The sequence below is a fragment of the Aotus nancymaae genome, unplaced genomic scaffold, assembly GCF_030222135.1.
Source record: "Aotus nancymaae isolate 86718 unplaced genomic scaffold, 86718_ANA_hifiasm-v0.15.2.pri h1tg000092l, whole genome shotgun sequence".
Classification (NCBI taxonomy): Eukaryota; Metazoa; Chordata; class Mammalia; order Primates; family Aotidae; genus Aotus; species Aotus nancymaae.
This window is the reverse complement of record NW_026988507.1, coordinates 6,307,321-6,322,687: the sequence shown is the minus strand read 5'-3', so window position 1 is coordinate 6,322,687 and position 15,367 is coordinate 6,307,321. Positions and strand designations below refer to the sequence as shown.

General features: G+C 35.3%; 1 protein-coding gene across 7 annotated transcripts in view; it reads left to right on the top strand.

The window, feature by feature from the left end:
- Positions 1 to 15,367, top strand: part of IRAK4 (interleukin 1 receptor associated kinase 4) — a 44,843-nt gene that overhangs the window by 8,897 nt on the left and 20,579 nt on the right. For 5 of the 7 annotated variants that reach the window (XR_010339950.1, XM_012459066.2, XM_012459068.2 and 2 more), the window contains 8 exons: positions 224 to 393; positions 3,322 to 3,467; positions 4,279 to 4,461; positions 5,003 to 5,163; positions 6,065 to 6,129; positions 9,363 to 9,477; positions 9,902 to 10,011; positions 14,561 to 14,744. Coding sequence is in view for 6 of the 7 variants with exons in the window: in XM_012459066.2 (XP_012314489.1) it covers positions 233 to 393; positions 3,322 to 3,467; positions 4,279 to 4,461; positions 5,003 to 5,163; positions 6,065 to 6,129; positions 9,363 to 9,477; positions 9,902 to 10,011; positions 14,561 to 14,744 (1,125 nt within the window). In the remaining variant the exon portion in view is untranslated. Of the gene's footprint in view, positions 1 to 223; positions 394 to 3,321; positions 3,468 to 3,599; positions 3,739 to 4,278; positions 4,462 to 5,002; positions 5,164 to 6,064; positions 6,130 to 9,362; positions 9,478 to 9,901; positions 10,012 to 14,560; positions 14,745 to 15,367 lie in introns of those variants that run through there. The other 2 variants (XM_012459070.2, XM_064369819.1) reach the window with 2 other exon arrangements.

Sequence of the window (15,367 nt, the reverse complement as noted above, 5' to 3'; positions counted from 1 at the left end):
CAATTTTTATTGCTTTAATAGGTGGGAAAAGAAAGCAAACCCAGAGTGCAATTGGACAAATGAATTACAATTTTAATTTCATCTTAGAGTATCAATGACATGACTTTGGAATGTTTCTTTCTTATGGTATAATCAGTTGATATAGCAAAGTGTGATATATAAACTTACAGATATCATCTCTAAAAGTACCATAAAATTTTAATGATATTTTTCCATATTTTAGGAATAGAAGATGAACAAACCCATAACACCATCAACATATGTGCGCTGCCTTAATGTTGGACTAATTAGAAAGCTGTCAGATTATATTGATCCTCAAGAAGGATGGAAGAAGTTAGCTGTAGCTATTAAAAAACCATCTGGTGATGATAGATATGATCAGTTTCATATAAGGTAATAGAAAAAATCTTTGTATTTTTGAATTCTTACATCACAATGTAGAATGATTAATAGGTATAAGTACTGTCTAATGTGGCAGTTTAGAAAGTGAACCTCCCTACTGTGGAGGAGACAATGGTAATAAGTAACCTCCTTTTGGTTGTTCCTTTTGCAATTTTGTCTTCTTTCTCCATGTGTTAATTGGGCCAATATTGTGATCTCTCAAATAAGTTTTTTGGGTTAGAATCAAGATTCCCACTTTTGCTGTTGTTCTCTGTTTGACAAGCCAAGTTAAGTTTACTCTGCCTCACACTTCTCATTTCCAGATTGAAGGAAGATGACAATATTATAAGAATGTCTAGTAAAAATCTGCAGCTTAAACTTCAAAGTGTGTGAATCTCTAATATACTCTAACAGTGTATTTTGGGAGTTATTCAACTTGACATTTTAAAGTTGTTGCTTACAGGTATATACTTTTATAAACAGAATTGTTAGTTCTTAGCCAGGATTCTTCAGTGCTATCTTCAGATAATTTCAATTTTTCAAAACTCTTTACTCATCTCTGTTCGATTTAGTGTAAAATATACATACAGATTTTATTTTTGTCAGTCATTGCAGTTTAAACCTATATCAAAATTTTTCTTTGGTAGGAAAAGGAAAAGAAGACTATTTGTTATTTTCAGCATTAATCTGGGAAAGTACCTAAAGCCTTGGCTCCCTTCCAGGAAATGTTTCCTCATAAGAAGAGCGAACATATTAAATTACTTGAAAGAAGCTTAAGTTTAAACTGTGTTAAGCCAATGTTTAAAGATAATTTGTTGATATTACTGTTAAAAACTTATGGAAGATAATTGGGGCAGTGGTGGTAGGAAGATAAAGCTCTTCTCTTTTTTAATTTTTTTTTCCAAGACTCACTCCTGTGACACAAAAAGCTCTTTACAGAATAATACCTGCAAATAATTGTGAAAAGAATGGTAGAATGAGAAAAGTATCTATTTGCAACCAATCAAATGAGTAACTGATTCATGCAAGGCTCGTCACTGAACCTAAAAACATAAGGTGAAAGGTGGTTCTCATGCATATGAGCAGGATATGCACAAGATTTTAAAGTATTATAGGCTGGACACATTAGCTCATGCCTGTAATCCCAACAATTTTGGAGGCTGAGTTGGGCAGATTGCTTAAGTCCAGGGGTTCAAGACCAGCCTGGTAAAACCCCATCTCTACAGAAAAAAATAGCTGAGTGTGGTAGTGCACGCCTGTAGTCCCAGCTGCTTGGGAGGTTGAGGTGGGAGGATCATCTGAGCCCAGGAAGTCAAGGCTTCCGTGAACCACGATCATGCCACTGTACTCCAGCCTGAGTGACAGAGCAAGATCCCCTCAATAGATAGATTAAAAAGTATTGTACACAAATTACTTCTGAAGTATGAAAGCAAAGGGTACTTTTTTTAAATGAGGAAATTTGAAGTACACTTCCTTCACCAAGTGATCAAACTTCAGCACCAATAGTAATGGTGCAAAATGCCAGTATGTACCCCTGGATATGATACAGTGGGAAGGGCACATTATCACCTATGTAGCATTTCTGCCAAAATGTTTAATGTGAATTTAATCATGCGAAAGTAGTCAGATAAATCTAGGCTGTTAGACTCATTCTATAAGACATCTGCCAGTATTCTAAAACATACACACTCACAGACACAGATCGAAAGAGAGCATGCACAAGAGCCCAAATATGGCAAAATTTTATCAATTGTTAAATTGATGAATCTAGGTGAATGGTGGTTCATTCTATCATTTTTTTCAACTTTTCTATAAGTCGAAATTTTTGAAAATAAAATCTTTAGAGGAAGAAACAAAAAGAAAACGATATTGATTCAATTTTTAAATGTTATTTTTCAAAACTAATTTTTAATTTTAAAGAAAGGGAAAGAAATGGATGAAAGCCAATTTTGTGATTTTTTTTCCTCAATTTAATTACAGTTAAGATCAAAGGGATAATTTCCTAAGTCTTTGCATATTCTGTTTAATTAAGCAGGCTAATTTATTAAAAATTATGTAGCTATCAGAGTCCTAAGTCATGTGGGAAGTAATATAACTAAGTAGATTGAGAACACACTCTTATGTCAAATGAGATCTGAATTTGGACCTCAACTTAGATACATCACTTTGGCTGTGTGGCTATGAGATGGTCACTCTACCTTTCCAAGCCTGGCTTTCTCACTAGTAAATTAGTATCATAATCATAACGTCTTTGAACATGCTCATGTGTATGCATCCTGTAACACACTAAGTAAATACCCAGTAAGTACCCAGTAAATTATTATCATCATTTTTAGCATCTTTTTTCCTCCTTTCTTTCCTGTCTCTTTGTAATTCTTGCTAGTTCTCTTGCTGTCCCTTTTCTTTAGTGTTATAGGAGATGCTGTGGGCAAAACAAGCAGGGGAGATCAACACCTATTTTCATATGACCTAAGTTTATAAATTCTGTTGTTTGAATGTGTCCCCAAAAGTTCATGTGTTACAACAGTGTTGAGAAGTGGGACCTGAAAGGGGTAGTTAGGTCATGAGGGCTCTGCACTTATGAGTGGATTAATGTTATGGCAGGAGTGGGTTAGTTATCTCAGGAGTGAGTTTCTGATAAAAGGATGAGTTTGTCCCTGTCTTTCCTTCCTTCCCTCTCTCTCTTTCTCTCTCTTTATTTCTCTCTGTCACACACATGTGTTCATGCTCTTTTGCCCTTCCGCCCTTCCACCATGGGATGATGTAACAAGAAGGCCCTTACCAGATGCAGCACCTCAATCTTAGACTTCCCAGCCTCCAGAACCATGAGCCAAATTAACTATTGTTTGTAAATTATACAGTCTGTGGTATTCTATTATTGCAACACGAAATGGACTAAGACAATAGACTAATTTTGTTTCTTTGTTACTTACTTTTAAGGAGATTTGAAGCATTACTTCAAACTGGAAAAAGTCCCACTTCTGAATTACTGTTTGACTGGGGTACCACAAATTGCACAGTTGGTGATCTTGTGCATCTTTTGATCCAAAATGAGTTTTTTGCTCCTGCGAGTCTTTTGCTCCCAGGTAAACTGATTGTGACCAGGGTGTCCACAATTAGGGTGGAAAGACAAATGGAAGAAATAAAAATGTTTCTTCTTACTCTTTTTTCTCATAGTAGATGAAGCTTACATTTGAGAGTCCCTTTCTTTCTTTCAGCACTCCTCAACTCTTTAAAGAGCAGCACAAAGGACACTGTGAACTCTGCTACTAAGGTGATAGAAGCTTCACAAGAGTCAGATAGTTTGGTGCCAATAGGAAGTTTAGAAGGAAAGACCTCATACATCTGGCTTAGGCTGTAAGAAAGTAATTATTCTTTTGAGCTCTTGCTTTTTTTCATCTTCAGCTTCCACTATGATGGAATTCTATGATCATGATTTTTTTTAAATTGTATTCTGATGTGTTAGTGTCTGGTTGCCTTCCTTATAACCTTTCTTTTCTCGCTTTGATGCCTTTCACACCAGGGGTTGTCAACCTTTATCATGGATAAGAATCACATAGGTTCTTGTTAAACATGTAGATTCCTGTGGCCTATTCCAAATCTACTTAATCAGAATTCCGGAATTAGCTTCAAGGTCTATATTCTTAAACAAGTGCTTCAGTGCCTTTGATATAGGTGGCTGCTGGATCACTGTTTGAAAACACTGCCTTACTCTCTCTACCCATCTTCATTATAACTTACAGATTCTTACTAGGTAGCTTCTTGTGTGTGCTATGAGAATATGGGAACAACCTGTAGAAACTGGAATTATATTAAATGAACCAAATTTCTAGTTTAATTTTTTCACAACCACTTTTTCTTACTGAAAAACAACTTGTATCTTACTTGGTTTATTAGATGCTGTTCCTAAAACTGCCAGTACACTGCCTTCTAAAGAAGCTGTAACAGTTCAGCAGAAACAGATGCCTTTCTATGACAAAGACAGGACATTGATGACACCTGTGAAGAATCTTGGACAAAGCTATATGCCACCTGACTCTTCAAGTCCAGAAAATGAAAGTTTAGAAGTTAGTGATACACGTAAGTAACATTTTCAGTGCTTTCCACTGGTGGATTTGTCATTAAGACTACTGGTGCTTTAAAAGAAAGCTCTTGTTCATTCATTTATGCAGCAATCACAGGCACACTGGCAGTAGCTCTTTTGTGAGTTTTTTCCTCCTGATTTATTAAGAATCATCTTCATCACTGATTAGAGGCAATAGGACGTGCAAGCACAAGAGAAGCTATGAAAAAAATTAAGTAAATATTTACATAACTTGGAAGGGTCACTTTTTAAAATAAAGTATGTGACTAGAGTTTTGGGCAGGTAGACTAGACCTACCCAGATGGGTGACTAGAATTTTGGGTAGGTGACTATGGTGTTTGGAGGGTAGGATCACCAAACCGAATTCTCAAGAAAAACTTGTAATTTGTATTTTAGAAATTGTTGTATCCTCTCCCATCTTGTCTAATTCAAAGTCATAAATAATTGCATATATGTGAAATATTCAAATGAAAACATTAAAATTATTAAAACCGATTTTTAAAATTTAAATACGTTTTTCTTATTTTGACATTATAGGTTTTCACAGTTTTTCATTTTACGAATTGAAGAATGTCACAAATAACTTTGATGAACGACCCATTTCTGTTGGTGGTAATAAAATGGGAGAGGGAGGATTTGGAGTTGTGTATAAAGGCTACGTGAACAACACAACTGTGGCAGTGAAGAAGCTTGCAGCAGTAAGTTATGTTTTCAGGAATAAAAGGAAAGAGAGTTGCTTCCTAGTGTGCTCTAAAATAGGCTTTAAATGTATTAAACTTTAGGAAATACATTTTTCAGTATATATTTTCTTTAAACATCATTCTAAATAGTAGTTCTTAAAATTTAAAAATCTATTTAAAGCTATGGACCCTATCCCTAGAAAAATGTAGTTATGTACATATACACACAATCATACATACAATTTTGGGAGATTCACAAACTAAAGTTGAAAAGCCCTGCTCCACACAGTACTTCATGTGTAATCAAGATTAAAATGGTAAGATACCAGGAAAACTGTTTTTTAAAAAAACTTTGTTTATATTAGTTTTCCCATTTAAAAATAAAGTTTAGAAAGTATACATTAAGAAAAAAGATTAAAATTTTTTTTTATCCGTGTCCTTTGTTACCATTTCTATTGGGATATTCACCTTTTACTTATTGACTTGTTATATTCTAAACCTTTTATTAGAGCCTAAAAATATCAATAGAATACATACGTATGTGATAAAGATAGTTGCTCTTTGTCATATATGTTGCAGTGCTTGTGTAGGTTTTGTTTTCTATTTTGCATTTAAATTTGCTTATGTTTTCTATTTCCTAGAATTTTTTTTCAAATTTTTTGTGTAGTAAAACTTCATGTTATTTCATTTTGTTTCTACAACAACTCAGCGAAATTTATATATATTTTTCATTCCACTAACCAGCCATGGACCTTGAGGAGATCAATAGAATTTCTGAATCTCAGTTGTTCTATAGATTGGGAAAGTAATACCTTATTATTTTAAAGAAAGGGTGATCAGCCAGCTGATCTCTTGAGCCCTCTGAGCATTAGGAGCCTTAGAGTTGTGTGGTATTACATTGCATATTTTATTTTTTCAGGTGGTTGACATTACTACTGAAGAACTGAAACAACAATTTGATCAAGAAATAAAAGTAATGGCAAAGTAAGTCTTAATTGGGCAGTGTGGTATAGTGAAAATGAAAAAAACAAGGAGTAAGGAACCTGGTTCACTCTAGAGTATGCCATGAACTAGTGATGTTTGCACATACGTGAAATTAAAATAAAGTGTTTAGATTAGAGAAACTGAAAGTACTTTTGGCTCCACAATTCTTTAATTACATATACTCATATGCCGGGAGATTAAATAGCAGTCATTATTTTAAATCACAACCAAGTTACATGGAATTTCACTATCATGTCTTTCATTATCATCTTTTCTACTTCCAGAATTCATGATTAATAGACCCTTATATATAAAGTAGCACATATAAAGGAACTAGAGTCATGTTATATGCAAGGATGCTTAGAAGGCATTGACCCTGTGTGCTGGAAAATTGTTGGGCATCATCAGGAAGAGAAGGAGGGACAAAGGAGGGAATGTATTCTAATAATTACAGTGAGTAGTAGTGATTGATATTTGAGTTTGTCCAACATGCCAGACATTGTGCTGTGTACTTTATCTGCATTGTCTATCTAACCCTCAGACCTGTTACAACTGCCCTTTTTGTTTGTTAATTGAGATGTAGAAACATTAAATAGCTTGTCCAAGATCACATAGACAGTAAGTGTTACAGATGGGATTGAAATCCAGATGTTTGATTGCAGAGCCTGAACTTTTGATCCAAATCGTAATGGGATTTACCAAATTATACCCATTGAACCCACTGCTATAAATCACCAATCATAGTTACTCAATTTCAAGAAGAGTAGATTAGAATTGATTTATGCAGAGTAAAAATAATGCACACTGAAAAAAGATCAAACCCTTTTTTTTTTCAGGATTTGTTTTCTTCACTCTTACCGCTACTCTCCAGTCCTAAAAGTAACTTCTTCACAGTAAATAATCTGGAAAACACAGGAAAATATTTTTAAAATATACAAACCCACATGCATGCAGGGCTTAATACCTAGGTAATGGATTGATAGGTGCAGCAAACCACCATGGCACATGTTTACCTATGTAACAAACCTGCACGTTCTGCACATGTATCATGAAACTTGTAATACAAACCATCTCTCAAATATATCACTCAAGAGATAACCACTACTAATATTTTTATATACTTGCTTCATGATGTGTGTGTAGTATTTTCCCATGTCATTAAAAATAATTTGAAAACATTTTAAATTATTGTACAACATTCTAGCATATGTGAGGATCATGTTTTATTTAAGTATTACTAGATTTGTTTCTAATATTCAGTATTAAAAATAAAGTTTCTTTAAAGCTCTTTGCACTTAAATCTTTAAGTGCAGTTATACTTATTTCATCATCTAAGGTAAAGTCCTAGAAAAAGAATTACTAGGTAGGAATGCATGAACTTTTTAAAGACTTTCTAAATATACATTCAAATGGCTTCTGAGATAAGTTACAGTAATTTGTATTTCTATAGGCAGTGTATTACAATTTCAAACTTTACTGGTTCCTTACTTTCTTTAATATGACTACTATTTTTTAATAAGTGCTAATCTCTGGACCTTACTAGAAGAATGATCTTGGCCAAGTTTCTTAACTTTCTATTCATTAATTTTCTCATCTATAAAATGGGATAATAGTACTTATTTAATTAAGTTATTGTGAGGATTAAATAAAGCAGGTAAATCACTTGCCACAGTGCCTCGTACATAGTATTAACTCAGCAAATGTTAACTACTCATGTTTAAAATGTGCCAATTTGGGCTGGGCACAGTGGCTCACGCCTATAATCCCAGCACTTTGGGAGGCTGTGGGCAGATCACCTGAGGTCAGGAGTTCAAGAACAGCCTGACCAACATGGTGAAACCCTGTCTCTACTAGAAATACAAAAATTAGCCTGTAATCCTAGCTACCTGGAAGGCTGAGGCAGGAGAATTGCTTGAACCCGAGAGGTGGAGGTTGCAGTGAGCCAAGATCGCACCATTGCACTCCAGCCTGGGCAACAAGCAAAATTCTGTCTTGTGCCAATTTGGTGGAAAATGAGACACTTACTGCTTTAATTTGCACTTCTTAAAATATTTATGGGGATAAAAGTCATAGTTGATATAATGAACTGCTAGAATTGTGGATCATTTTGAATTAACAAAATGAATAAGCACTTAAATAATAAAACACATGCTAGATATGTTTCTAGGCTGTCATGTTTACATTTGCTCACTTAATTGTCTTAACATCCATATCACATAATAGGTACTATTTTCTGCATTTAGCAGATAAAGGAGCTGAGGCTCAGTAAGGCTGTTTACTTGCCATAGGTCACATATCCAGGAGGGGGCAGAGCTAGACTTTAAATTTAGGACATATAACTCTGAGCCCTGTTTTCTTTCTTCTTTACCACAGATGTTTGCCATTTTATTATATTGTAGGTCTCTTTAGTTTTATTACTCTCAAGTATATAATGACACTCATATTCGGTTATAAATAATCCAATATGATTAAAGATCCAAAACATGTAAATTAGATGTGATTCAAGATCATGTCTGTAAATCAGTGCTTTGAGTATGTTAGAAAATTCTTGAAAATATTAACATAAAAGTTTCAACAGACTTCTTGAAATCTTACTTGTGCCATCATTGAAAATTGGGCTAAAGAAAGTAAGCATCAGCCTAGTCCTTGACCAAACTTATCCAAAGTTCCAATGATCTGAATTACTTAGCTTTTACTGTAAAATAGAAAGAGGTTTGGCCAGGTGTGGTGGCTCACACCTGTAATCCCAATACTTTGGGAGGCCAAGGTGGTAGGATCACTTGAAGCCAGCAGTTTAAGACCAGCCTGGGAAACAGAGTGAGACTTCATCTCTACAAAAAATCTAAAAAATTAACTGAGTGTAGTGTGCACCAGTAGTCCAAGATACTTGGGAGGCTGAGGCAGGAGGATCACTTGAGTCCAGATGGTCAAAACCTCAGGGAACTATGACTGCACTGCACTTCAGCCTGGGCAACAGAGTTAGACCCTGTCTCAAAAAAAAAAAGAGAGATTTTACTTCTAACATTGATTAATATTGGCTGAAAAGAGAACTATTTGCAGAAAATTATAAACAGTTACAATAAGCGTATATAAACATAAACATCATGTTAGAAATTATATATAACATACTACTTTCTTGCTCCTTTTTTCTGTTAAAACTTTAACTTCCAACCTACAATTGAATATATAAATATTTATTATAATAATTTTGGATGAAAAATTATTTGTCACAGGTGTCAACATGAAAACTTAGTAGAACTGCTTGGTTTCTCAAGTGATGGAGATGACCTCTGCTTAGTATATGTTTACATGCCTAATGGTTCATTGCTAGACAGACTATCTTGCTTGGTAAGATATTTGTTCATCACAGTGTTTGGCTTTTTGTTTGTATGCTGGAATATTAATATTCATTTTGTTACTGGATTATTTAAATCAAATTAACTTTCATATTTCTTCTGCTCAATGAAAATTATACAGTTGATATGTCAACAGCTGGATTGCCATTCTATTAGGTGGTAATCTAAAATGTAAAATTCAGTCAAGACTATACTAGGGAGATGCTTTTATATGTTTTTATCTTCAAATAAGAAATGTAAGCACCCATTTGAGCTTATTTAGAGATTATTTTTAATAACTTAAAAATGTAGTCCTAAATTATTAGTGTTATAACATCATCTTCAGTTGTTGCCTAGAAAAATATTCTGTGTTATATATTCTCTGTAGATTTTTTATTATTCTTTCTTGTTTATAATTTGGTTTATTTCTTTATAAGGATGGTACTCCACCACTTTCTTGGCACTTGAGATGCAAGATTGCTCAGGATGCAGCTAATGGCATCAATTTTCTACATGAAAATCATCATATTCATAGAGATATTAAAAGGTAAATGCTACTGTTTAAAGCTTTTGGAAAGCCATCTTTAAAGAATAATTTGCTGTCACTCTATTCACTATTTACATGCATGTCTTAACCTAGTGCTTCTGGACATTGTCCCCATCACTCCATGGAAGCTCTTCTCACTAAGGACATGTATAATTTCCTTTATTCCAAGCCCAGTGACCTACTTCCAGCACTCATCCTATTTTACCTTTTTTGTTTCTTTTAATAGTAGTTTATTCTGTTCTTGACACTTTTGCCTTATGGAAATTAGTTGTTTTCTTAGTTTCTGAATCACCATTCTTTTCTGAATTACCTTTATCCTCCATGAGTACTTTTCAGTTCTCTTTCTTCTTGTGTATTTATCTAGTTAAATATTTACCTACTATAAGTAACATATTAATATATAGAACTCAACATCAATCAATTACAAAATAATAATAGAATGTTAATGTATATGGTACACACATATGTATATATAGTACAGTATATAGGATTAATATAAAGAAGGATTTCCACGAAAGTGATATTTAAACAGAGATTCAAAAAATGGGTAGGAAATAAGTAGGCACAATTTGAGGGTAGCTGTAGAATAGAAGATGGGGAGAAGAACATTCTAGGCAGAAAGAACTACATTTGTAAGACCAGTGGTGAGAGAGAATATGGGAGCATGATGAGTTACAAGAAATGAAATGTGCTCTGGGAGCCAAGACAGGAGGCATTTCAGGCCAGGAGTTGCAGACCTGGCTATGTTGCCTGGACAACATAGTGAGACCTCATCTATAAAAAAAAAAAATCAGTCAAACATGGTAGTGCATGGCTATAGTTCAGATGCTGGGGAAGCTGAGGAGGGAGGATGCTTGAGCTCAGCAGTTCAAGGTTGAAGTGAGCTATGATCATGCCACTGCTCTCCAGCCTGGGCAACAAAGCAAGACTCTGTCTCAAAAAAAAAAAAAAAAAGAAAAAGAAAAAAATGAAGTAAATGCATTATGACTGAGATGCAGAAAGTTATGGAGTGGTGGATTGGAGATATAATTACAGAGGTGTAGGAAGCTAAGTCCTATAGGACCTAATGGACCAAGGTAAGGCTTTTAGTTTTATCACAAGTGTAATGAGATACCATTGAAAATTTTAAGTAGGAATGTGACATCATATTTAAGTTTTGCAAAGACGACTTTGACTAGTGTAGAGAACAGTTTGTAAGAAGAGGCAGTTAGTAGGCTATCATAGGTGGCAGTTCATATGAAGAGAGGTGAGCAGATTAGAAAGATTAAAATGACAGAACTTGTTGATATCTTGGCTGTTCTGGGGGTGAGGAAGAGGGAAGTTCAGGAATGACTCCTGGAATAATGGCATCCAGACTTGCATTCTGGAATAATTATGGCATGATTCTCTTATATAGAAAGGACTGAAAGAAGACCTGGTTAGACTGGGGTTGGAGACGTGGTTAGAAAATGTGACTTATTCTTTGTACTTGTGTTTGAGGTTCTTTTAAGATATAGAAGTAGAGATGTTAGGCAGTGTGATATACAGATTCGGAGCTGAAAGTCTGAGCTGAAGGTATAAATGTATATGTTACTTGCATACAGGTGGTAATTGAAGTGACTGTATTCACTTAAGGGGAGATACAGATTAAGAAAAGGTCACAAGAGTAAGTCCTGAGTAACCCTAAGACTTAATGGCCAAATGAAAGAGATAAATCTAAGGAAGTACACATACAGAGAAAGGTAAGATGAAAACCTGGAGAGTGTGGAGTCCGTGAAAATGAGGAAAGAAAGTGTTTCCCAAGAGGGAGTAGTCAAAAAGAGTCAAGTGCTTCAGTCATTGGATTAGCATCACCATGGTCATTGGTGACTTTATGGAGACCCGTTTCCATGTAGTAATTGGCTTAGAAATCACATTGTAGTTTAAAGAGTAAGAGCTAGAGAACTGAGATATGAGCATAGACAAGTCTTTTAAGACATTTTACTGATGAAGGGGACAGCTAGAAATAGATATGTCATTCAGGAAAATTTTTTTTTAACAATAGCAGAAACTAAACTATGCTTATACGCTTATAGGAAGGATGCAAATTAAGAGGGAGAGGATATAATGGGTGAGGGAAATGAAATAATGTGTTCAGTAGGACTTCTGAGAATGTAGGAAGCAGCCCAAGCAGAGGAACTGACCTTAGATGAGAAAAGAAACACCATTTCTTGTCCTCCATGTATTGGTACTTTCTCATGTTCTTACATCATTGTCTCTTTCTCCCTGTATGTTCTTTTTTTTTTTTTGAGATGGAGTTTCGCTCTTGTTGGAGTGCAGAAGTGCAGTCTTAACTCACTGCAACCTTCACCTCCCAGGTTCAAGAGATTCTTATGCCTCAGCCTCCAAGTAGCAGGGATTACAGGCATGCACCACCATGCCTGGCTCATTTTATATTTTTTGTAGAGATGGAGTTTCTCCATGTTGGTCAGACTGGTCTCGAACTCCCAACCTCAGGTGATCCGCCTGCCTTGGCCTCCCAAAGTGCTGGGATTACAGACTCCAACCACCGTGGCTGGCCTCTCCCTGTATGTTCTTGCTAAGTGATATTATATTGATTTTAACTGCTATTTATATGTGAGTGTCTCTCAAATCTGTATCATTAGCTTTCAGTTCTGGATTTTTGGTATCCCCATACCCAACACACTTCATCTGGGTATCCCACAGTAGCCTCTAAATCAGCATATAAGAAATAAATTTCATCAGCTCTTCCCAACCTAAAGTCTTCCCACATTTCCTGTCTGATCAAATGAAGTCACCATTCATTCTCTCTCTCAAGCTAAAGACTTTCTCATTCTCTATAATGTGCTAATTACAAAATTCTGTTAAGTGAGCCTCAAAATTTTCATTTCCCATTTACCCCACTTTTATGACCATTTAGGCCCTCATTATCTCTCATCTGATTTGTTATAAACCTTTGTAGTCAACCTAAATCCAGTCTGTATCAGTTCTCATCTACTCACTACAACACTACCAGGTCATGGTCCTAAAAGTGAAGTCTAGTAACATCAGTTTCCTGCTGTGAAAACTCTGGCTGGTATCCTGTTGCTCACAGGATAAAGTTCAAATTATCTCCATGTTTCTTGTACCCTCATTCCTCGAAGTTGACCATGTATACCATATACCTTCATACTTTCATCACTTTGTACATGTTACTCCATTTGCTTGCAGTTCCTTTCTTTCCCTCATATAAATATCAACTTATAATAATCCTTCAATACTAAGCACACTTTTCACCTTCTGTTTGAAACTTTTCCTACTTTTTCCAGGCACATGGTTGTTCTCTCAGCATTTTGTACCTAATATTACCATTATGTTTTAAAAAATTATTTATGCCTGTCACAGATAAGATTTTAAGATTCCCCCATGCCCAGCAGGGAGCTTAAGTACTCTACAACTTAGGGAGTTTTCAATAAGATTTTGTTTAATGAAAGTGTGAAAGCATATAATGAATGAGATATTTTGGCCATATTTTTTTTCTTCAAAAGGTTCCTGATAGTACAGAAAAAAATGAATAAAGAAATGCATAATTGCGATACTTTGGTTGGAAATTTGTTTTTAAATGAATTGATAAATATTAAGAAAGGAATTAATAGCCGGGCATGGTGGCTCACACCTGTAATCCTAGCACTGTGGGAGGCTGAGGTGGGCAGATCACCTGAGGTCTGGAGTTCAAGACCAGCCTGATCAACTTGGAGAAACCCCATCTCTACTAAAAATACAAAATTAGCCAGGCTTGGTGGTGCATGCCTGTAATCCCAGCTACCTGGGAGGCTGAGGCAGGAGAATTGCTTGAATCCAGGAGGCAGAGGTTGTGGTGAGCCGAGATCATGCCATTGCACCCCAGCTTTGGCAAAAAAAGCAAAACTCTGTCTCAAAAAAAAAAAAAAATGGGAGGCCGAGGCAGGTGAATCATGAGGTCAAGAGATCAAGACCATCCTGGTCAACAAGGTGAAACCCCGTCTCTACTAAAAATACAAAAATTAGCTGGGCATGGTGGTGCACGCCTGTAGTCCCAGCTACTCGGAAGGCTGAGGCAGGAGAATTGCTTGAACCCAGGAGGTGGAGGTTGCGGTGAGCCGAGATCGTGCCATAGCACTCCAGCCTGGGTAATAAGAGCAATACTCTGTCTCAAAAAAAAAAGGAATTAATAAAGGTGCTTTGGAAGATTTTGTCAGAATTTACCCTACAATAAATTATTTGTGGAATAATTAAAATACCTCTTACTAATGTAGACAATTTTATTTCATTTTTATTCTTATAAATTTTTTCCTCTAGAAACATAAAAAAGAGGACAGTTGCTTCTCTTTAGCTATAATCTTAGTTCTAGCTTTCTTTCGATAATTTTCAGGCTTTTATGATGATACATACTATAAAATGTTATAATCTGTAAATATGTATGTACATATGCATGCATGCATATACATATATACATACATACATGCATGCATACATGCATCTAGCTAAGGAACTGTTTGACTTTTTGGGGTGGGGAAAACATTTTTTTCTTCAAACTTTACTTTTTTTTCAGTGCAAATATCTTACTAGATGAAGCCTTTACTGCCAAAATATCTGACTTTGGCCTTGCACGGGCTTCTGAGAAGTTTGCCCAGACAGTCATGACTAGCAGAATTGTGGGAACCACAGCTTACATGGCACCTGAAGCTTTGCGAGGAGAAATAACACCCAAATCTGACATTTATAGCTTTGGTGTGGTAAGTTCCATACACATAATTAGTAAAAAAAAATCATTCTGCTATAATTGTGAAAGTGAAATAGAATATTATTTAATACACCCATCTTGTTTAGCTCTCTTACGTAACAATATAAGTTTTTCGCATTAACCTCTACTTACACCAGAAAGTTTATGAAAACTCCTTCCAATGTGTAAAACTTTTGAGTTGATTTTTGAAATGACTATAAGAAATTATTTTCTTGCCATCTGTGTTTATGAATTAGCATGTCACATAATGCATTAAATGAATCATGTCATACAGTATATACCTTAGTCTCACATTTTTTGACATTTACTAATCTACCTATCTGTTCCCAATAACTTTTAAGATAGAGTAAGATATAGGAGGGTGGGTGGTTGGAGATGCCAGGGGCTTTTTCTTCCTTTTATTTTCTCATATGTGTTTCATATATGGAAATTTAACTTCATAGCACTGTGAAAATAAGGCATAGGGCTATAGAATATGCCTAATGTTTAGAAAATAATATCCTTCTAAGAGCCAGGAAATTATTCTTGTGAAGAATCCCAAAGAGGCAGGAAAAGGATTATATGTTGAGTGGGGCTGACTTTTTTAGTAAGTTTCCAATAGAGAAGTGCTGCTTA